The following is a 23,565-nucleotide window of genomic DNA, read 5'->3' as shown; positions in this document are numbered from 1 at the left end:
AAAGAAAAAACAGTTTGGCAATTGCTTTCATTCTTTTCAGTGCCAGAGATCAAACCCAGGCTTTTACATATACTAGGCAAGTGCTCCGCCACTGAACTACATCCCTATCCTAAATGGATCTTTAAAAAACAAAACAAAACAGTGATGGGCATCGAGCACAGGACTCTGCCTGTGCTAGGCTTGCACACACTCTAGCACTGTGCTACTTTCCCACCCTGCAGTCTCTTAATAACTTAATGATGCACCAAACATGTAAACCATCCATTCAGTTGCCGAGCTCTTACCCAGAAAAAATGGAAGCATTTCTTTCCTGTTGAAAAGTTTGCATCGCAGCAACTTTATTTGTAGTTGACCCAAACTGGAAACAATTGAAATACTAATCAGTGAGTGAGTAACTAAATGTGGTGTGTCTGATGATGGCATATTACTCAAGAGTAGAGATGGATGAAATATTCATATACGCAAAGTGAGATTGGATCTCAAATCATTATGCCAAGAAGAAATGAGACCAAAGTAAGAGTACATGCTATGATTCCATATACATGCTAGAAAGTGTAAGCAAATCTATAGCGAGAAAACACATCAGTGGTCAGAAGAGAGGATGTGGACTGGCTGTGGGGGTTTGTAGAGGCACCGGAAAACTTAGAGGATGATGGATGTGGTCATTACCATTTTTCTCTCCCTCTTGCTCCTCACTCCTCCTCCCCCTTCTCCTCCCTCCCCTCCTCCTTTTCCCTCCCTCCCCTTCCCCTCTCTCTTCTGGGGATTGAACCCAGGACCTAGCTCCTGTTGAGCAAGCACTCTACCACTGAGCTACATGCACCCAGTACTGTGTTCTTCATCTTGATGGTCTGCAGATACAGACTTTTCAAAACTTATAAAACTGTATCCTTTACATATGTGCAGTTTAATGTATGTCGGTTATAATGGAATATAAAAACTTCCTGCCCCAAATGTGCATGATATGTAGATAAGTCAGGGTTCTCTAGAGAAGGAGAATCATTGATGTATGTGTGGAAGGAGAGAAGTAGAGGGAGACCAATGGAGATTGGTTTATTATGAGGAACTGGATCATATGATTATGGAGGCTGAGAAGTCCCACGCTTTGCTGTTTGCAAGCTAGAGAGCCAGGAAAGTTGGTGGTATAGTTCCAAGTCTAAATCCTAAAACCTGGCAGAAGGCACTCCAAGGCTTCAAAGAAAGTCCGTGTTCCAACTCACACATCAGGCAGAGCTAGCATGAATCTGACCCGCTTCGGCTTTCTTGTTCTGTTCAGCCCCTGTGGATGGGGTGGGGGAGGCCAGCTGCTTAACTTAGCCCACCCTTTACAATAGTAACCTCTCCTTGAAGTACCCTCACAGACATGCCCAGAAAGTGTTTAATCAGCTATCTGGGCAGTCAAGTTGGCCAAGTCATGGCCCAGTCAAGTTGGTGCATTAAAATTAGCCATCACAGGAGGCTAGAGAGATGGCTCAGCAGTTATGAGTGCTCTTATAGAGACCCAGGTTTGGTTCCCAGCACCCAAATGATGACTCACAACCACCTGTAACTCTTAATTCCAGGGAATCTGACACCCTCTTCTGGTCTCACGGGCTCTTATGTGCACATGGTGCACATAAACACACACAGGTGTACACACCTACACATAAAAACAAAAAATTATCACATGTATCACTAATTTCTGAAATTAGCTCTAGCTGATGTATACAGAGTATAGTAAAGGTGATGAGGCTTGAGGCAGGGGAGGAAAAGCAGGAAGTGGGGAATCATAGAGCCTGCACCTTCTTCTGGACAGTGAGGGTCACAGCAGGCCAGAAGCATCCCTAGGCAAGACTTTGAGAAAGACTAACACATTGTAGACTGGAGAGTGGTTGCCAGTGCAAGAGCCAGGGTGCGGGCCAGGTGTGGTGATGCGTGCCTTTACTCCCAGCACTTGGAAGGCAGAGGCAGGCAAGTGTCTATGAGTTTGAGGCCAGCCAGGGCTTCGTAGTGAGACTTATTGTGGCTGGGTGGCAGGAAGTTGAAGAAATGCCTAGCTCGTGGTTTCTGTCTTCATAGAAGAGAAGAGAGTCTTCTATTGGGAATGGGGAAGAAGTATGTCAGACTGAGGTTTGAGGGAGGATAGAAATGTGCCTGTTGTGGAGAAAGAGACGAGATTAGGGATGCAGGATAATTTCTTACTATGGAGGCCCTGGATGAGATTGACAACCACGAAATTACAGTGTTTCGAGTTAAAGTTCTCTAGTTGTGTTGACCAGCATCAGAGACCCAGGTGAAGATAGAGGGAAGACAGACAGTGGAGTTGGTCCAGGATAGCTCCAATAGATGAAGGTAATAGACTCACCCTGACAAGAAAAGGGATAGGAGGTCTGGAGTCCCTTACAGATGTTGGGGCTGAGTGCTTCCTCTCAAATCCATCTGCTGAGTTCTTGTAGTTGAAGCCACCATCATCTTTCACCACCGTCAGTGGTCTCACCAGTTTCCAGTTGCTTCCTTCCTGGTGTAAGGCTGGAATGGGGATGTTGGGGTAGAGCAGGTCTGGGGCTGAGCACAGGTCAAGTAGACCTTATGGATCAAGTGTAGCTTTTGGGTGTTCAGTAGGTTAAAATACCGACTGACTTAATGCCTTAGATGCACCCTCAGAATGACCAGAGGAATAGAAATGAACAGAAAGGTCCATCAAGAGCCCCTTGGCTGAACTTGAGTTTCTCAAGGGGAAAATTCTTCACTCGGACATGAGCTTGGTCACCAATAGCCTCGGTTGTTGCTTCTCTCTGTTCCTAGACTTTCCCTTGCTCCCCTTCCCTTACCCCTGGACTGCAGTCACCTCAGTCAACTTCTGTCTGAATGGGACTTTGACTCTGAATGTTCTGACAGTGGGATCAGGAGCCACATGGTGCCACTAGAATCTTGCTTTTCTCTTAGCCATCATTTTTCTCCATGTACAGCACGATTCTACGCTCTGTGTGTGTTTTCTGTTGATACGTCTTTAGTGTTAATAATCAACAGGTGTATAGTGTTTTTGTTGTTTATTCTTTGGTCTAGTTTACTCATCATGGACTTTTGATGTGGGCCTGTTGTACTTTGATAAGAGCATTGGTTGAATCACAGTGTGTCTGATATCTGTGTCTATAAATTTCAACATGTTGATAAATTAGTGGTAAAGAGACTGCTTGTTGCCAAGGATGTGCTGGATAGCTTTAGTGTCAACTTGACACATGTGGGTTGAGGGAGCCTCAATCGGGGGATTGCTTCTATTGGACTGGCCTATGGCCATGTCTGAGGGACATCTTCTTGATGAGTGATGTGGGAGGGCCCAGCCAGTAAGCAGCATTCCTCCATGGCCTGCACTCCAGCTCCTGCCTCCAAGTTCCTGCACTGAGTTCCTACCTTGGGCTCCTGGATGAACTGTGACCTGGGAGATGTAAGCTAAATAAACCCTTTCCTCCCCAAGTTGGTAGTGGTCAGAGTATTTTGTCACAGCAGTGAAGAACAGACTAGGACAAAGGATAACCTGATCCCCTCTATTTACTCCTTCGGACTACTACAGTCAGAACCACAGGAATGTGGGTTTCAGTGTCTTCAGTTACCCTGTGAGCCTTTTCGCACCCATCTGATGACATTCACGCCTTCTGCCAGTGTAAAAGTGTTAGTCAGGCCTCAGCAGTGTTGTTTTTCATGCCTGGGTCAAGTTAACGGCTCTCTGGAGTGCTGCCCTGTGTACCTGGGGAATGAGTACTCCAGCCACACCTTTCATGAGCAGATCTGTACTCCTGATGTTCTACCTCAGCCTAGCCCCAGACTCCACAGCCATTGTGACTGCTCTTTCATGCTTTCTTGGTTTGTATTTTATACAGAATAAGGCTGTTGGGATGTATTAAGATGGGACTTTTGTTAGTTTTTTAAAAATTAATTTATTGTATATATGTGTGCATACATGTTTATGTCAAAAAACACATGTGGAGGTCAAAGGACGGCTTCTGGGAGTCAGTTTTTTTTCTTCCACAATGTGAGTCCCAGGGATTGAACTCAGGTCATGAGACTTGGCAGCAAGCACCTTTACCCACTGAGCCATCTGACCATCAGGATTTTCGATGAAGCTAATTGAAACTTTAAAATTTTGTCTTCAAGGTGTTATATAGGAGTGATCCATTTAAAGTAAATGCCTGCAGCAGATCACAGAAATCCTATCAGTGATGCTGTTTTAAAATATTTTATTTAGTATTTTTATTTTATGTGTATGAGTGTATTGCCTGCATGTATGTGAGTGCACCTGTGTAGTGCAATGCCCACAGAGGTCAGAAGAGGGTGTCTGATTCCCTGGAACTGGAGTTAGGATGGTTGTTAGACACCATGTGGGAGCTGGGATTCGAACCTGGGTGTACTGCAAGAGCAGCCAGTGCTTTTAACTGCTGAGCCTTCTCTTTAGCCCCTTAAATATTTTCTTTATGTATATGATATGTATATGAGTGTTTTGCTTGCATGTTTATAAGTGAGCCACTTGTGTGTGATGCTTGTGGAGACCAAAAGAGGGTGCCAGATCCCCTGGAACTGATGGATGGTTGTTAACTGCCAAGTGGGTGCTAGGAACTGAACCTGAGTCCTCTGTAAGAGCAGCCAGTGTTCTTAACCACTGAGCCATCTCTCCAACCCCATGATGCTCTTTATTAGCATACCATCTCTCAGAAAACAGCATCTTCTTTATGATCACAGTAGGTAGAAGTGCTTTACCCTCCAGTAGTAAACAAGAAAAATGGGCAGCTATTTTCTTTTTTTTTTTCCCCTTTTGGGTTTTTTGTTTGTTTGTTGTTATTAGTTTATCACTTAGATGTCCTGAAATACTGATATGTAGAAGAGAAAGTCTCATGTGTCCCAAGCTGGCCTCACCTCAAATTTACTGTATAACCAAGGATGACCTTGAACTTCTGACCCTCCTGCCTCTACCTCCTGAGTGTAGAGATGACAGGAGTGTGCCCACATCTGGCTTATACAGTCCTGGGGATGGAATTTAGGGATGTATGCTTGCTAGGCAGGCAAGCATGGTACCAACTGAGCTGCTTGTTCCCAGCCCTAAAAAATTCCCTTTTGCTTGGGGCTGGAGAGATGGCTCAGTGGTTAAGAACACTGTTCTTGCAGGAGACCCGGGTTCAAATCCCAGCACCCACATAGCAGCTAGTAGCTGTCTGTAATTCCATTTCTAGGGGATCTGACAGCCTCTTCTGTCCTTGGGCATTGCATGACTTACTTACATGCAGGCAATACACGCATTCACATAAAATAAAAATAATAAATAAAATTAAAAAATTCCTTTTGCATGTGAGTATTTCAAACTCCAACCTACTGAAAACAACAGAGGTGCCACGAATAATCTTTATCCCTATCTCAGCTCTCCCTTTGGTCATTGGGAAAACGAATCTAGCTGCTTTTCCTTCTCTTCCCTTCAGTAATCCCGGCACCTCAGTGGAGAGCTCTGCAAGGTTCTAATCCCTTTCCTTTAGGGGGTGAGAGCAGAGTGTTAAACGCTGAAGGACTCTCACCACCACTTCATGTTTGGTGATCCCTTCAGAGACCCTGAGGGTAGGTCATGAGCATGTCCCACCAGAGTCTCTGCTTTTCCTGTCAGAAAGGAAGGTTTTTGTCCAATGGGACAAGTCTGGTTTGGGAACCCATGAGCAACACAGTGGAGCCTGGACTTTGGAGAAAAACAGACTTAAGGGACAGCTTAAAAAAGAAAAGAAAAGAAAAGAAAGAAAGAAAGAAAGAAAGAAAGAAACAAACAAACAAACAAACAAACAAACTGGGCCCCTGGGAGAACTGGGCCCCTGGGAGATGGCTCAGTGGGTAAAGGTGCTGACCAAGCACCAAGCCTGTTAACCTGAGTTCAATACCTGAGATCCACATGGTGGAGAGAACCAACTCCTGAAAATTATCCTCTGACCTCTACATGTACATGGGTGTGTCTATGGCACACCTCTATGGCACATGGATATATGGATATGTGTGTGTGTGTGTGTGTACATACACATACAATAAAAATGTAATTTAAAAAATAAAAAAATAGATGGAAAGCAATTGAGGAAGACACTCGACCTTGACCGCTGGCCTCCAAATGGATGCATGTATACATGCACCCACACATACATGCACACATACACATACATGTACATACACAAAAAATGACAGTCGAAAACATTAGAGTCCCGTGTATGTTAGAATCGGGCTTTTTTGATTTCACAAGGCATGCAGCAGATCTCTTGGATGTATGTTTCTTTAAAGCATGTGGATGATTTTAATCTAAGAGCACTTGGTCAGTTCAAATTAGTTCACCTAGAACTGAGTGAGGGATGTGCAGGGCTCTGTGTGGCACTGAAGGGCAGGAAGTCAAGCTAGAGCTCCTTGGAACTGGCAGCTGGTTCAAATCGGAAGGGACCTCCTTCTAGTTTCATTGTACCCTTTCGTTTCACAGCATTCTTCAGCACGGTGCAGCTTTTGATGGTTTAGTCTGTGTAATCTGAATTGCAGGGCACATACTGCATCTGGTGGTTTGTGGTGGAAGTGGGGTATTTGTGCTAAATATGACTCCTTTGGCTCCTTTCTTGGCAGAAGCTATGGTTTGCAGGGAAGGAGCTTGCAGAGGTTTTTAAATTTTATTTATTATATTTATTTTATGTGTATGCGTGTATTGCCTGCATGTAGGTAAGTGCACCTGTGTTGTGCAATGCCCATGGAGGACAGAAGAGGCTGTTGGATCCCCTGGAACCGGAGTTATGGACAGTTGTTAGATGCCATGTGGGTGCTGGGATTCAAACCCAGGTCTTCTGCAAGAACAGCCAGTGTTCTTAACTGCTGAGCCATCTCTCCAGCCCCTTGTATGAGTGTTTTGCCTGCCTGTGTGTAAGTGCTCCATGTGTGAGTGCTTGAGAAGACCAGAAGAGGGCGTCACATCCATTGAAACTGGAGTTACAGAGGGTTATTAGCTACCACATGGGTGCTGGGAACTGAACCCACGTCCTCTGCAACAGCAGCCGGTGCTCTTAACTGCTGAGCCATCTATCCAACTCTGGTATGCTAAGTTTTAATAAGAAAATAATTCTTGGTGAGTGTGATGGCACACACTTTTAATTGCAGCACTCAGGAGGCAGAGGCAGGCAATCTCTGTGAGTTTGAGACCAGCCTGGTCTATGTAGTGAGTTCCAGGCCAGCCAGGACTACACAATGAGACCCTGTCGTCATCATCATCATCATCACCATCATCATCATCGTCATAATTCTCCTGAAAATTGGCCCTGTAGGCCTAAATTTGTAAGTTTTCTGGTGTTATTTTCTAATTACTTACCTGTGAATCTTCATGTGCTTTGGAATTTCTTGCAGAGATATGAAGGCTATGGAATGACTCCCCCATCAGGCCCATCGCCACGGTAAGGTTTCTGGAAGAAATTGTATCATGTCTTTCTCATATGGGTTAGTATTTCATTCTGTAAACTCCTGTCTTTTAGTTACTTTGATCAGATACAGAACTCTGAGTTGCATATTTTCTTGCTCTAACCAGAAGAGGAGGTAAAAAGTTGGAATTGGCAGCTGGGGAGATGGCTCAGTGGTAAGAATGTTTGCTGTCCAAGTATCAGGATCTGGGCCTGCAAGACAGTTCAGTTGTAAAAGTGCTTGCTTCTAAGCCTGACAGCCTTAGTTTGAGCCCCAGGACCCAATGGTGGAAGGAGAGAACCAACTCCTGCAAGTTGTCCTCTGACCTCCACACGCATGCCATGGCACATGTGTACACACACACACAGACACACACACAATTTTTTTTTGGTCTTTTTTTGAGACAGGGTCTCCCTGTAGCCCCAGCTGTCCTGTAACTCGCTATGTAGACCAGGCTGGCCTTGAACTCACAGAGATCCACTTGCTTCTGCCTCCCAAGTGCTGGGATTAAAGGCGTGTGCCACCATGCCCGGTTTAGACTAAATTTTTAAAATGTAATTTTTTGGGGCTGGAGAGATGGCTCAGTGCAGAAGACCTGAGTTGGAAACCCAGGACCTGCACGACAGCTAATAACTGTCCCTAACTCCAGTTCCAGGAGATCTGACACCTTCTTCTGTCCTATGCAGGGATTGCATGACACAGGTGCACTTACATACATGCAGGCATCACACATTAAAAATAAAACTAATAAATAAAATTAAATAAAAATGTAATTTTTCAATAGGCCTTTAAATAAAAGACAAATAATAGGGGACATGAAGTTGGGGGTATAAAAATATTTAAAGTCTACACAATAAGGAATAAAAATTATAAACCTAGCAATATGCTGCAAAAGTTTTGGTGCTATCTTTAGAAAAAGGATCATTATTAAGGTTATCAATAATGATACTGAAATTTAAGAAAATAAATATGAACCAATTATTAATGTAAAAATGTCATTAAAAATTGTACTGAAGCAAAAAAGTAGGTTTTAAAAGTCTGGAGTGGTGGCGCACACCTTTAATCCCAGCACATTGGCAGAGGTAGGCAGATCTCTGTTAGTGGGAGACCAGCTTGGTATACATAGCAAGTGCCAGGCCAGCTGGCTGCATAGTGGGGCCCTTTCTCAACAACAACAACAACAACTACAACAAAAAGTTTAAAAATAAATAGATATAGAACATGAACTCAAATCCCCAGCACCATATAAAAAGTCAAGTGTGACTGCATGCAGACCATTGGGGCTTTCAGGCCACCAGCCAGCCCAGTTTGGTGAGAAACTCTGTCTCAAGTGTTTACAATAATTGTGCTTAATATGCCTAATAATGAAGTTGAGGTTTATTGTCTGAGGAGATCTAAAAGTACTAGCTTATGTTAAACTTTATTTTTATTTTGTTTTGTTTGGGGGGGTGGGTTTATTTGTTTTCAGACAGTGTTGTCTACCTGTAGCTCCAGCTGGCCTAGAACTTCCTATGTTGACCAGGCTGGTCTTGATCTCACAGAGATTCACTTGCCTCTGCCTCTGCTGGATTAAAGGCATGCACCCCACTATGTTAAACCATTTTTTGTTTTTTGTTTTTGGTCTTTTTGAGACAGGGTCTCCCTGTAGCCCCAGCTGTCCTAGAACTCACTATGTAGACCAGGCTGGCCTTGAACTCACAGAGATCCGCCTGCCTTTGCCTCCCAAGTGCTGGGACTACAGGTGTGTGCTACCACACCCGGCTGTTTTTTTTTTGTTTGTTTTAAATACTTTATTTATTATTTTTATGTGTATGTGTGTATTGCCTGCATGTAGGTAAGTGCACTTGTGTCCTGCAGAGCCCTTGAGGGACAGAAGAGGCTGTCGGATACCCCGGAATTGGAGTTACAGACAGTTGTTAGCTGCCATGTGGGTGCTGGGATTTGAACCCGGGTCTTCTGCAAGAACAGCCAGTGTTCTTAACCACTAAGCCATCTCTCCAGCCCTAAACTGTTTTTATTATTATTTTTTTTTTATTTTATGTGTATGAGTGTATTGCCTGCATGTATGTGAGTGCACCTGTGTCGTGCAATGCCACAGAGGTCAGAAGAGGGCATTGAATTTCCCTGGAACTGGAGTTAAGGACAGTTTGTAGCTGTTATGTGGGTGCTGGGAATCGAACTCTAGTCCTCTGTAAGAGCAGTCAGTGCTCTTAACCACTGAGCCATCTCTCCAGCCCCATGTTAAACTGTTTTAAGTTCAAGATTCTGATGTAATTTTTAGACACATTTCCTAAATGAATGCTTAAATACAAAAACAAGGAGAAACAAAATAATTTAAAAATTTAAAAATAATTTAAAAGGTAGGAACATGGTATTGTGAGAATGTTCAGAAAGCAAATTTAAGATGCTAGAGATGAAGTCAGGTGCACGGAAACAAATCTACTTCAGGATAATAACTAAGTATTCCAATTAAAAGACAAAGATTGTCAAGTTGGATGAACTAATATCTGACTTCCAAGAGACCCATCAAAAATGTGAAGGCAGCCGGGCGTGGTGGCGCATGCCTGTAGTCCCAGCACTTGGGAAGCAGAGGCAGGTGGATCTCTGTGAGTTCAAGGCCAGCCTGGTCTACAGAGTGAGTTCCAGGCCAGCTGGGGCTGCAGGGAGACCCTGTCTCAAAAAAAAAAAAAAAACTCCCCCCCCAAAAAATGTGAAGGCAAAGAAAGAACATAGAAGATTTGAACAGATGATTAATCAATGTGACTGTGACCTAATTAACATATATGGAACACTGGGCTCAATAACCTTCAAATAGACCTTTAAAAGTACACTTAGGCTGGGCGTGGTGGTGCATGCCTTTAATCACAGCACTTGGGAGGCAGAGGCAGGCAGATCTCTGTGAGTTCAAGGCCTGCCTGGTCTACATAGTGAGTTCTAGGCCAGCTGTGGCTACAGGGAGACTGTTTCCAAAAGACAACACCCACCCCCAAAAAAAGTTCACTGGAGAAAACTTCAGGCACACAGATGCTTCATCAATGAATTCAGCCAAACCCTGAAGGAGGAAAAGTACCAATGTTGTACAAATGCCAATTAAAAAAAAAAAAAATAGAAGGAGGCGTAACCACCTCAGCTAATTCTGTGGCCAGTATTATTACTTCAACACCAAGGACACAGATTAGAAGTGCAAGGACATTGCAAGAAAGGAAACATTAAGGGCCAGTTTCAGGGTGAACAAAGGTAGAAAGAATTTGAAACCAAATATTCACAAACATATCCAGCAATATATATAAAAGGATATTATATTACAACCAATTTGGATCAATTCCAGCCTTGTCAGGGCAATTTAACATGTTAAAAACCAATCTGTGCCGGGCGTGGTGGCGCACGCCTTTAATCCCAGCAGAGGCAGGCGAATCTCTGTGAGTTCAAGGCCAGCCTGGTCTACATAGTGAGTTCCAGGAAAGGTGGGGCTAAAGGGAAACCCTGTCTCAAAAAAACCAAAAAAAAAAAAAAAAAGAGGACAAAGAAGGAAAATGTCATTTCAGTAGATAAAGCGTTTAACAAAAGTCAACATCCATTTGTGGAAGAATTCTTAGCAAACAAAAAATAGAAATAAGCTGATCTGTTCTGATTTGTACTTTGTCAGTGAGCTCTGAGCCTGCTCAGTAGATACACAGAGTAGTGTTTACCCTCCAGATGAAAGTATTTTATGAGAAAGCAGTTATCAGATAGTAACAGACATATCTGAGGAACACTGTAGGGATTTGATCTTTGTTATGAATCATGTGATAGATGACTATAGAGAGATGGTGAAGTGAGCAACAGAACACTATTGGAATATGGTAATAAGAGGGACCAGCCTTGTCCTGTGAAGCCTTTGAAGGAGTAGTTAATGGCTGTGTTCAGCAGAGCCATCTGTGTCCCCCCAAAGGGGTCATGTCATGTACATTTCCAGGTTAAACTTTTTGTTAAACCTAAAAGGTTTCAGCCAGCTGTAGTGGCATAAACCTTTGATCCCAGTGCTGGGGAGGCAGAGGCAGACAGATCTCTCTGAGTTCAAGACCAGCCAGGGCTATCTACATAGTGAGACCCTGTCTTATAAAACAAAACAAACCATCCATATGGCCTTCATAATTTCCACTTTCCAAGTGACAAGTGTCATAAAATCATGCATAGATGAAGGATCTATTCAAAGCACAAGACAGAGTAGTGGGTTTTGATGGAACCGGGTATGAAAACTTCTTTCTGATTCAGGTTTCAGATTCCATGTTGAGTTTTTGGAGTCGTATTAAATAGAATGTGTGGATGGTTACCTGGATCTTTCCTAGCAAAGCTGTCAAGACCCTCCTTGTTTTTCTAAGAACAGGTTCTATGAGGGCAGATTTTCTTCCTAAAGTAACACATGTCAACTGACTGAATATAAAATTGTAAGCAGGGTGTGGTGGCTCTTGGGAGGCAGAGGCAGGTGGATCTCTGTGAGATCAAGGCCCACCTGGTCTACATAGTGAGTTCAAGGCCAGCTGAGGGTATAGGAAGATCCTGTCTCAAAAAGACAAAAAACAAACAAACAAAACAAACAAAAAAAAACCCAAAACCAAACCCAAAAAAACCAAAAACCAAAATGAAAAAAAAAATATGGGCCTCTAGGTGTCTTCTATTAAGAAAATTTGAACAAAAATAAGGTGTTACTTTTTACACTACATTTGGAGGTACTTGGAGAAGATAGTTACATTCCTGAAGATTGCTGTGCTAATGTGTTGGTGGGGTTTTGTTTTGTTTTGAGACCAGGTCTCCCTGTAGCCACAGCTGGCCTGGAACTCACTATGTAGATCAGGCTGGCCTTGATCTCACACAAATCCATCTGCCTATGCCTCCAAGGTTATACCTCCAAGGCTTAAAGGTTTGTGCACCATGCCCAGCTAGGTTTATATTTTTAATGACTTTTTTAGTAAATATTTTTAAATGTTCTTAGTTTTAGTTTCTAGTAAAATTAACATCAGTGGATATAACCCACAAAAGTTCTTGGGCATCCTCAATAATTTTTTGTAAGTTTAAAGGGGTTCCAGAACCTAAAAAGTTTTCGAACACTTCCTTAGACTGGTGTTCAGCCTTGATGGACAAGTGAGATCCTTTGTGGAATTTTTCTGAAAGAAAGAAAGAGAGAGGGGGAGGGAGAGAGAGAGAGAGGGAACAATTCATGTCTGGATTGGATCTTCCTGGGGTACAGTGTGGGCAACCAAGAATAAGCTTTAGTCAAATGCTGGCCCTTCTTCTCTCCTGGTGTCACCATCCTCAGGCTTAGTGCTGTGGTGGGCCCTGAGCAAATAGGAAATCTCTTGCCTTTAGGGAACAGGAGAAAGTTCTTTTGTTCCAGGAGAAGAAACTGAAAAGCACATCTATGAAGGGCCTTCATCCCTGTGGGGGGCAGGCAGCCTAATCAAATTCCAGAGCAGGGAAAAGGGGGTCTTGATGCATGTCTGTGCTTTCCCATCAGACCAAGTTTTGCCCCTGGGTTGCTACAGTCTTCGGAGATGGTACCACCTGAGCCTCCACAGCCACAGGCATCAGCTGAAGCTCCATTTGCTGCCCGAGGGATCTACTCTGAGGAGATGCCATCTGTAGCCCGGCCTCGCCCTGTAGGGAGCACCACAGGTAGGTGTGGAGTTGGAGCTTGTATTTCTGCATACCACTAATGTGGACCAGAGAGATGGCTCAGCAGGTAAGGGGGCTTGCAGCCAAGCCAGGCTAGCTGGCCTGCTAGCTTCTAGCCGATTCTCCTGTCTCCACCTCCCATCTTGCCCTAGGAGTGCTGGGATTACAGATATGTTTTCTGCCTGGGTTCTGGAGGTAGAACTCAGGTCTTCAGGCTTGCATGGCAAGAGGCTTTACCTGATGAGCCACCTCTCCTGCCCTACAACTGCACTTTATAGCAGGACCCCTGATCTGTCTCCAGAAGTGTTAATGGAATAGCTGAGAGACCCTTTCAGGCCCCCAGTGGGGGATGGTGCTCCTATGTGGATAAGCAGTGCCCGCCACAGCTGTGCCTGGGTTCTCTGTAGCAGCTGTCTGAGCTGCCCCACCAGTTTACCAAGGCATCAGACTTGTACTCCACCAACAAATCATTGTTTCACAGTTCTACAACTTACGAAGATCTGGTACCATAGAGCATTACTTGTGAATGCCAGTCTGTATTTCTAAAACTTAAGATCCCACACTCTTCTTGTTTTTCATACAGCTTTGAATACACTGAAAAATTCCTAAAGTTCAAAGTCACCTTACTGTGCTTTTGAAAAAATTTTTTTATCATTTTTATTTTATTTTATGTGTATGAGTATTGCCTGCATGTTTGTAAATGCACCCATGTTGTGCAGTGCCCACAGAGGTCAGAGGAGGGCGTCGGGTCCCCTGGAACTGGAGTTACAGATGGTTGTTCGCTGCCGTGTGGGTGTTGGGAATTGAAGCCGGGTCCTCTGCAAAAGCAACCAGTGTTCTTAACCGCTGAGCCACCTTTCTAGCCCTGCCTTACTGCGCTTTATGACTTAAGCTCATTTACTGTTTACTCTCCCTGTTCATTTCTTCCCCCTCCTTTGTGAAGACTGAAGCTTTAATGACAGGAACTATTTCATGTTAAATTATTTTATTTTCCTTCTGCAGAATATACATTTTTATAATGTCATCAAAAACTAGTATAGGCCAATTTTCAAATTTTCAAAAATTGGAAGACTTTTTTTTAGGTTTCTTTTTTAAATATTTTGTTTATTATTTTTAAATTATTTTATGTATATAAGTGTATTGCCTGCATGTATGTGAGTGCACCCATGCCATGCAATGCCACGGAGGTCAGAAGAGGGCTTCGGATTCCCTGGCACTGGTTCATAGCCGCCATGTGGGTGCTAGGAATCAAACCTGGGTCCTCCGCAAGAGTAGTCAGTGCTCTTAACCGCTGAGCCATCTCTCCAGCCCCAAGGAAGAAATTTTTTATGTGAATGTTCTTCTAAGAAATTCTTTTATCTTGCATTGTCTGTTAGTCCACAAAAGAGTGAATGGATGGTCATACTCTACACGATTTCTCTCCCTTTACAGGTCCTGTGTTTGTGGGACACGTCATGTCTCCTCTTAACTTGTGTGTTGGGACCTTGCTGCAGAGTGTACACACTAACCAAAATTCAGACGCATTAGCTTTTAATTTAAAAAACGTTTCGATAAGGGGTATGGAGAGATGGCTCAGCTATTAAACCACTGGCTGCTCTTACAGAGGACCTGGGTTTGGTTCCTAGCACCCACATGGCCACTAACAACCATCTGTAACTGTAGTTCTAGGGTATCCAATATGCTCTTCTGGCCTCTGTGGGCATTGCACATATATGGTACACTTAACATGCAGGCAAAACATTCAAAACAAATAAAATAAAAATAAATAAATAAAAAATAAAAATAAAATCTCCATGAGAAGAAGTTATATTGTGTCAAACATTTCAAGATGAAACTAATAATTTTTAATAAGGGTGAAGTTGTGTAAACATTTGTAATGGAAAATGTTATAATCCATTAGAAGAATTACTTTTTATTTTTTTTATTTAAAAAAATTTTTTTTTAATTATTATTTTTGCCCTTTTTGAGACAGGGTCTTCCTGTAGCCCCAGCTGGCCTAGAACTCACTATGTAGACCAGGCTGGCCTTGAACTCACAGAGAGCCGCCTGCCTCTGCCTCCCGAGTGCTGGGATTAAAGGCATGCGCCACCACGCTTGGCTAGCTGAATTAGTTTTTAACTATAAAAAAATTATCAAATGTGGGCCTGGGAATATAGTGCCATTGGCAAAGTGCTTCCCTGGCATGCATGAGGCCCTGGATTCAGTTCTCAGTACTGCATAAACTGGGCATGGTGGTACATGCCTTTCTTCCCAGCACTAGGGGAGGTGAAAATAGGGGGATCAGAAATTCAAGATCATTCTTGACTGAATAGTGAGTTCAAGATGAGCCTGGGCTACATGAGACCTTGCCTTAGAAAAAACAAAAACATTGGGCTGGAGAATTGGCTCAGTGGTTAAGAGCACTGACTGCTCTTGCAGAGGACCCGAGTTCGATTCCCAGCACCCACATGTTGGCTACGAACCGTCCTTAACTCCAGTTCCAGGGGAATCTGACACCCTCTTCTGACCTCCGTGGCATTGCATGACACAGGTGCACTCACATACATGCAGGCAATACATTCCTACACATAAACACAAAAACAATAACACATCATCAAATTATTTCTAAAAATTACCAGAAACAAAAGAAAATAGAGGAAGTTTGTAACATATTATGACCAAAAGGCTTTTTATTTTAGAGGATAACACATATAAATTGACAAGGGGGGAAACTTCAAAGACAAATAGACAAATAACAGGAAGAAAGAATTCTCAAAGGTGTGTGCGTATTTACCTTATAAAAGAACTAGGAAAAAGGCCTAGTTTTAAAAATGACTAAAGAAGTATAAAGTAAACTAAAAGTGAAGCACAAAGTGCAGTCATGGAATTATCTTGGCAAGAATGGGATGATTAAATCTGCATCCCGTTTCTTTATGCAGTGGGGTTACTAGAGGTGAACTCCTGGGTTGTTCCGAGTGTTTAACAAGAAGCAAGCACAAATTGCCCCAGATAGTGCCTGGTATGTCATGTGCTTTCAACAAAATACTGGCTGCCGTGTTAGTTTTGTCATTGTATTGTTGCTTTCGCTGATTCTGTTAGTTGCTTTTCTTATTGCTGTACAAACACCTGGCAAAAGCAGCTTAAGGAAGAAAAGGTCTATCTTGGCTAACAGTTTGAGGTTAGTCCATCATGGCGGGAAGGCATGGCCACAGGAGCTTCAGGCAGCTGCTGTGTAGTCATAGGTGGGGTGGAGGGGAAGATCCTGCTTCTTCCTTTGCTTCCTCTTTTTTTGTGGGGGGATCATTTTGAGATGGGGTCTCCTTATAGCCCCTAGCTGGCCTGGAACTCACTATGTAGACCAGCTGGGCTCTATCTCACAGAGATCCTCCTGCCTCTGCCTCCCAAGTGCTGGAATTAAAGGCGTGTGCCACCATGTCCAGCTTGCTTCCTCTTTTTAAATTAAACAAAGATTGAGCCAGGCATGCCTTTGATCCCAGCACTCTTGAGGCAGAGGCAGGCAGATCTCTACAAGATGGAGGCCAAACCTAATCTCCAGCCAAACCTGATTTCCATAGTGAGTTCCAGACCAGCCAAACCTACAGGGAGACCCTGTATCAAAAAACAAGCAAAATAAAACAAACCCAGATTTATTTTATTGTATTTGCATGTGTGTGTGCATGTGTGTCTGTGTGTGCATATGAATGAACTCATGTGTGCAGTACCCGTGAAGGCCAGAAGAAGGCTTCAGATCCCTTGGTGCTATAGTTACAGGTGCTTGAGTGGTCTGATTGGGTGCTGGTATCTAAACTTCAGTCTTCATGATTGAGCAGCAAGGGCTCATAGCAGCTGAGCTGCTCCCCAGCCCCTGCTTCTTCCTTTCTGTTCAGTCCAGGAGCTCAGCTTATGATCAGATGGAGTCACCCACATTGAGTGTGAGTCTTCCTCAACTGCCCAGTTCAACCTTTCTGAAATGAAAATGCCCTCATAGACATGTCTAGAGGTTTGTTTTCTAGATGATTCTAAATCTAAATGTAGTCGAAATAACAATGAAAATCAACCATTTTAGTGGAGTGAATCATTCAACTTTTTTTTTTTTGGTCTTTTTGAGATCGGGTCCCTCTGTAGCCCCAGCTGGCCTGGAGCTCGCTATGTAGACCAGGCTGGCCTTGAACTCAAAGAGATCCACCTGCCTCTGCTGGGATTAAAGGCATGCGCCACCATGCCCAGCCATTCAGCTTTTGAGTCAATACAGAAGTAGCACCCACAAGCCTTCTGTTTGGTAATTTCACTTATGGGAATACAGGATCTCCTTGCTCCCCCAAATTCAGAATATTGAGGAAAAAAACACATGGGCCAATATGTTTAGCACAGCATTGTTCAAAATAGGGAGAAACAAGTAGTTCCTTAGATACTCAGTAAGTCAATTGTAAATAAATTGTGCCACTATTTAAAATGAAGAGATGACAGAAAGCCTGCAACAAAGTTAAGGTCCTCCAGTTGCTGCCTGGATGCTTGATATTTGACCTGCTTTTTATCTTGTGATCCTTGAAGTAACCCTCTAAGGTGACTGGAAAGGTGAGGAGCTGATGCCTAGCAGGGTCAGGAGTCAGTCTCTGGAAGACACAAGGCTTGTCAGTGGCTGGGAATCTGCCAGGCTCACTGGAATCTAAGTTGAGTCAGCTGGAAACCTGTACTGTATTGTTAAGGGATCAAAGCAGGATTCAAAGTCAAGTCCAAATTATGATTTCAGCCACTATGTGGTTTAACACAAAAGATATGCTTTATCCCTCCCCGGGCTACATCTGTAACCCCTTGAAAGATGTGCTCAGCCTGTGTCTGTCCAGTCAACAGTCCTGATATTAATAAATGATTTTCATACTGCCATGACTTCCCAGTTACTGACAAGGGCCCTGGTGGAGCTCATTGCTCTGGCTGAGGCCTGGACAGCTTTTCCCGACCTTCAATTATTGCTGTATATCCCAGTATGACCCTTTAAGAGTTCCTTTTAAAATGTAGTCTGTTAGCCGAGATGGAAAGTCCATGTTACTCCAGGAACCCTTGAAGCCTACATAGCATAGATAAATTTGGCCATCCTAGGGATGTTTGGCAATAAGTACTGTTTTTCACAGTGCTAAAAGATCACGTTTTAGGCTTGGTGTAGCACGCTAACCTAACAGGCACAAGGCCCCAGGTACAACCCCTAGCAACACCAAAAATAAAGCTCCTTTTTTCCCTTAATTTGCAGTGTTGGGGATATTTTCATAAACCGACAGCTGACAAGAGGAAAATACATTAACACTTGGCTTTTGGTTCACAGCAAGGCTACAGTGTCTGGTGTGAGGCGTTAGCCCCAGACAGCCACTGGCTTTGCCCTCAGTGCCTCTTGCCTATAAGCTGGTGAATGGGGTAATTTGTGCTGTGACTATGTTGTAGGAATATATAATGCACTTTAACATTCTGAATTTAAATAATGTTATCATCTGCTTTTTAAGAAACACAGCATATTATATATGCAGGTTCTCAAGAAATTCAAAGTCACAAGCAAGAAGACACCAGGTTTCATATTTTTTACAGTTCCAGAACATTTTTCTCCTTCTCAATCAGTAAGATCTGCTGTAACCACAGCAGACACAGGTGATGTACCTTCTGTGACCCTTCACCCCCAGGCCTCTGATGTAGACAGGAAATTAGGAACCTCATTTCAACCTTGTGTTGACAGGGATTGAAAGCAACCCACCTGCCTGCTTTCTTAGGAAACACCATATCTGGACATGTATGACATCAGCATTGTGTCTGAACAATGCCTGTTATCCCTGTCCTCAAAGGAGCCAGTGGTCAGAGCTGAAAGGTTCTCCCTGGCAGCTCCCCCAGAGGCTGACCAGCGCACTGCTCTGTATTCCTTTCAGGCTCTCAGATCCAGCACCTGACGCAGGTGGGAATTGCTAGCAGAATTGGAGCTCAGCCAGTGGAACTTCCTCCTGGCAGATGCGGCCAGTATGGGGGGCCAGGCTGGCCTGTGTATGGGGAGGACGAAGCAGGGCGAAGAGAAGCCGTGAGTATCTGGGGCTTGGGCCACCAGCTAAAACTGGTAATCACTGTAGCTGCTTCTGCTTTGAGATCACTGTTTGCAACCTGGGTTAAGCACAGCTTTCCACCCCTTACTGGTTTTGCCTTGATTGTTTTTGCAGTTCGGTAAACTCCTTCCATTTCTGGAATGGATGTGATCTTTCTTGAGCAAGCTTTCAGACTTCAAGTCATTATTTTGAACCTGAAAATAAACAAAATGCAGACTACTACTTTGTGATCATGATCTTATCCTTGGTGTGTCCTTACTGGCTTGTTGATGTCACTTCTACTCTGACCACCACTAGGGAAAGTTTTTGCAGTAAGCACCTCATCGGAGGCATTTTCAAGGAGTATTTTCTTCTCTTGGGTTTCTAATCACTCCGCATCAGCACAGCTAATCCTACAAGGGCCTTTTCATTTTCTTAAGAATTTTTATGGGACTGAAGAGATGGCTCAGTGGTTAAGAGCATTAGCTGCTCAATCAAATAACAAAATAAAATAAAATTTTTGAGACAGGGTCTCCTTGTAGTGCCAACTGGCCGGGAACTTGCTATGTAGACCAGGCTGGCCTTGATCTCACAGAGATCTGTCTGCCTCTGCCTCCCAGGTGCTGGAATCAAAGGTGTGTGCCACTACACTCAATAAAATAAATGGTTTTTTTTAGAAGAATTTTATATCTTGGGGAGTAGACTAACAGAGTTTGAGAATGCAACCAAAAGATGGGTTTCTATTTTATCTTTATTGCTGTTCCAACTTTTATTGCAATTCAGTACCTTTGCAGCAACCAGACTAAATTCCCTCAAAGTCAGATGGTTTTATTTAGTGAAAGGAAATTAACTCCAGAATATGATTTTTCTAGATATTTGCTAGGTTTATAATTGGAGATTTTTGCTTAAAGTTTATTGGTGCTTTCTTTTTGCTGTCTTTATTGTACCTGACTTAGTTTTGTGAAGTATTGTGGGTTTTCTGTCAACTCTGCTAATCTTCTTTTGGAGTTGCTTCTCTATTACTATTTTGGGAAGTGAAATACAAAAATGGTCAGGCTACGAGGCCATGTCTGTCTCCCGTTTAGAACACTAATTTAGTGTACCCACCTGTATACCGATTTAGTGCATGGACCTGGGATTTGGCTTTTGTACTATAAAAAAATTATATGAAAAAAAGTCCCTGAAAAGAGTCTGGAGAGATGTCTCAATGGTTAAGAGCACTGGCTGCTTTTGCAGAGGATCCTGGTTTGATTCCTAACACCCACATGGCAGCTAACAGCTACCTGTAACTCCAGTTCCAGGGGATCCCTCCATGGGCATTGCGCAACATGGGTGCACTTACGTTCATGTAGGCAATACACTCATATACATAAAATAAAAATAATAAAAATAAAATATTTTTTAAAAAGTCACTGAAAAGAATAACTTTTAACCAAACTAATGCCAAATTAATCTAACTCTGCAAATATCAGTAGAAGTAGTGTCTGCTTTAGTGAAGATATCCTATTTCTTAAAAGTCTCTAAAAAGAGCTGGGCATGGTGGCTTTAATCCCAGGACTCGGGAGGCAGAGTTCGAGGCCAGCCTGGTCTACATAGCGAGTTCCAGGACAGCTGGAGCTACAGGGAGACCCTGTCTCAAAAAGACAAAAAAAAAAAAAAAAAAAAAAAAAAAAAAAAAAAAAAAAATGCTCTAAAAGGTACATGCTGCTCTTGCAGAGGACTTGAGTTTGGTTGCCAGGACCTACATTGGTACCTCACAACCACCTGTAACTCCAGTTCCAGGGAATCCAGCACCCTCTTCTGGCCTCTGAGGGCACCTGCATGCACATGGTGTACATGTACCCAACTAGACATACACACGTACACATATTTTTTAAGTAAATGATAATAAATAAGATGGGATATGAAGCTGGGTATGGGGGCACACAACTGTAATCCCAGCAGTCAGAAAGAGGAGGGAGGAGAACAGCAGGTTCAAGGCAAGCCAAAGCTACATAGTGATACCCTGACCCCAAAACAAAAAAGACAGAAAATGATTTTGTGAACTGCTGCTTTGCCCCCTCCATTCTCTGGCCTCTTACTTCATGAGGTGCCTCCCCAGCCCCCATCTTTCCCTTCTCTGACTACCCAGGTCCCTGTCCATTCTCTCCATGAACCAGGAGCCCCAGAGCAGCCCCTGTCTTCACACACTCACTCCTCTTCCATTGCATGGGGACCTGGATGGCAAGGGCCATGTTGGAGAGTTGAGGTAGCATGTGGGAGCTGGGTGGAGACAGAATCTCAGATTCCCAGGGCCAGTGTGAACTTGCTTTTCCCTCTTGTTCTCTCGTGGGAAGTACAGAAATGTTTGCCATGTCTTTCAGACCCACATGCTTGGACATCAAGAATATTCTTCACCGCTGTTTCAGGTGCCAAGGACTTCGGGCAGGGAGCCCTCAGCTCCTCCTGGGAACCTGGCCCACAGGGGGCCGCAGGGCCCCGGGCTGGGTTACCCCACCAGCTCCACCGAGGACCTCCAGCCCAGCCATTCCTCTGCCTCCCTCATCAAAGCGATCCGTGAGGAGCTCCTGAGGCTCTCCCAGAAACAGAGCTCAGTACAGAACTTCCACAGCTGATTGGCCTCCTTTGCAGGTTTGCCAAGTATCCGCTTCCCGTGGAAGCAAGACCAAAAGGAAATCAACTGAGTGGGTGTTTGTGAGAGTCGGATCAAGCGTCTCTGGGCAAGCTGTCCAAGGAAGGGAACAAATTGCAATTTAGAAGATGCCATAAGTCACATGACAACTCATGATCCTTTTACAGGTTGACAATTTGGTGACTACATGGATTCAGTGTGTACTTTGGGCCAAAAGCCAGCAGTACTTCACAAAACAAAACACAAACCTAAGCTAACAAAAATGCTAAGTTAGTCTCCTTTTTTAAAGGCAAAAATTAAAACCTATAGATGGTTAGGGATGAAGGGAGCTCGCGTTTCCATGGGAGTTGGACTGATGTGTGAGACGCACTTGCTGCTCTGTTTTCTGAGGAGAGATTTGAAGACACTTCAGCAACAGCTTGATTCCTTCTTTTCCTCCATAGGAACTTATTTTAATAGTCATATTAACAACAAGGCATACCAAGACTGTTTGGGAATTAAAAAAAAAAAAAAAGCTACTAGTGAGAAACCAAATAGTTGTGGAGCCTGGTGATTCCAGCAAAGCCATCGCCTGTGTTCTTTCCCCTTCTTCTGGTGCTACAGTCCCAAGGGCCTTTCACCTCTCGGTCTGGGAAATGCAGCTTGGGGGCACACAACTGTAATCCCATCACTTTTGTGATGGAAAAACGTGAAGGTTTCATCTTGGGGGTGGGGGGGAAGAACTCCTGAATTGAAGGGGGGGAGCTTAATATTTATTTGCTCATTCAAAATACATATCAAAATTTAGATTTGCATTCTTAGTTGTATTTGCTATTTATTCACTGGGCTCATCCAGCTCTTGGTAACATCCCTGTCAGCACATCTCTGTGGGGGCCATACTGCAGAATGAGGCTGTGGGGAGGTCCTTACTGCCAGGTCCTTGCACTTTTTGGACAGTTTGCTCACAAACTATGTTTGAATGAAAACTCTTGTGTAAGCAGACATTATGTACAATTCTTAGGACCGCCTGATTGTCATGAATCCACCCACAGTAATCACATTCCCCATGTTCAAGATGAGAAGGGAAATTATGTTCCTATCAGCCTCTGTAATGAGTCAAGAAACAAGAGTTTTCCCATTTCTGATTTTGATATTATTTCTTTGTTGAACGACTGAAAATTGTCTTACATACTTTGGGTCAGAGAGAGAGGATTATGTCATCTGCAAGGCACTCCTGAAGTCACGTGTTGCAATTTTCCACATTACACTCAATGATGTTCTGTTGCCTGGTGCCTGAATGAAACTGAGGAATTGCAGACTTACAGAGGCGACTCCCACTATGACCCTCTTTACTAGATAAACTACTACTTTTGATTAAACAACATGTCCTAGTTTGTTTCTCTGTTACTGTGATAAACACCATGATCAAAACAACTTGGGGAAGGAAGGGTTTATTTCATCTTATAACTCCCAGGTCACAATCTATCATGGAGGGAAGTCAAGGCAGGAACCTGGAGCAAAAACTGAAGCAGAGACCACAGAGGAGCGCTGCTTACTGGCTTGCTCTCCAGGCTTAGGCTCAGCTACTTTCCTTATATAGCCCAGGCCCTCCTGCCCCCAGATGGCACCACCCACTATGGGGCTGGGTCCACCTACATCAATTAGCAACCAAGAATGTGCTCCATAGACATGCTCACGGGCCAGTCTAGTGAAGGCAGTTCTTCAGTTGAGAGTCACTCTTCCCAGATACGTCTAGGTTTGTGTCAAGTTGTTAGTTGAAGCTAAATGACAGAGATAGCAGGGTACAATTTGGGGCTCAGCTGAATCAAAACCTATATATCTGTGCCA

The 23,565-nt window shown here is 43.6% G+C and overlaps 1 protein-coding gene across 2 annotated transcripts in view; it reads left to right on the top strand.

Moving 5' to 3' along the window:
• Kiaa1549 (KIAA1549 ortholog) overlaps positions 1-22,275 on the top strand; it is a 157,033-nt gene extending 134,758 nt beyond the window's left edge. The window contains exons 17-20 of one of the 2 annotated variants that reach the window (XM_029558836.1): positions 7,372-7,418; positions 12,917-13,074; positions 18,960-19,105; positions 21,515-22,275. In XM_029558836.1, coding sequence (XP_029414696.1) covers positions 7,372-7,418; positions 12,917-13,074; positions 18,960-19,105; positions 21,515-21,721 — 558 coding nt within the window. In that variant the 3' untranslated portion in view covers positions 21,722-22,275. Of the gene's footprint in view, positions 1-7,371; positions 7,419-12,916; positions 13,075-18,959; positions 19,106-21,469 lie in introns of both variants that reach the window. The other variant, XM_029558835.1, reaches the window with a different exon arrangement.
• The last annotated feature ends 1,290 nt before the right edge of the window (positions 22,276-23,565 follow it).

Source organism: Nannospalax galili, unplaced genomic scaffold, assembly GCF_000622305.1.
Source record: "Nannospalax galili isolate Female #2095 unplaced genomic scaffold, S.galili_v1.0 scaffold307, whole genome shotgun sequence".
NCBI classification, from domain to species: Eukaryota; Metazoa; Chordata; class Mammalia; order Rodentia; family Spalacidae; genus Nannospalax; species Nannospalax galili.
This window is presented reverse-complemented; position numbering and strand designations above follow the sequence as displayed.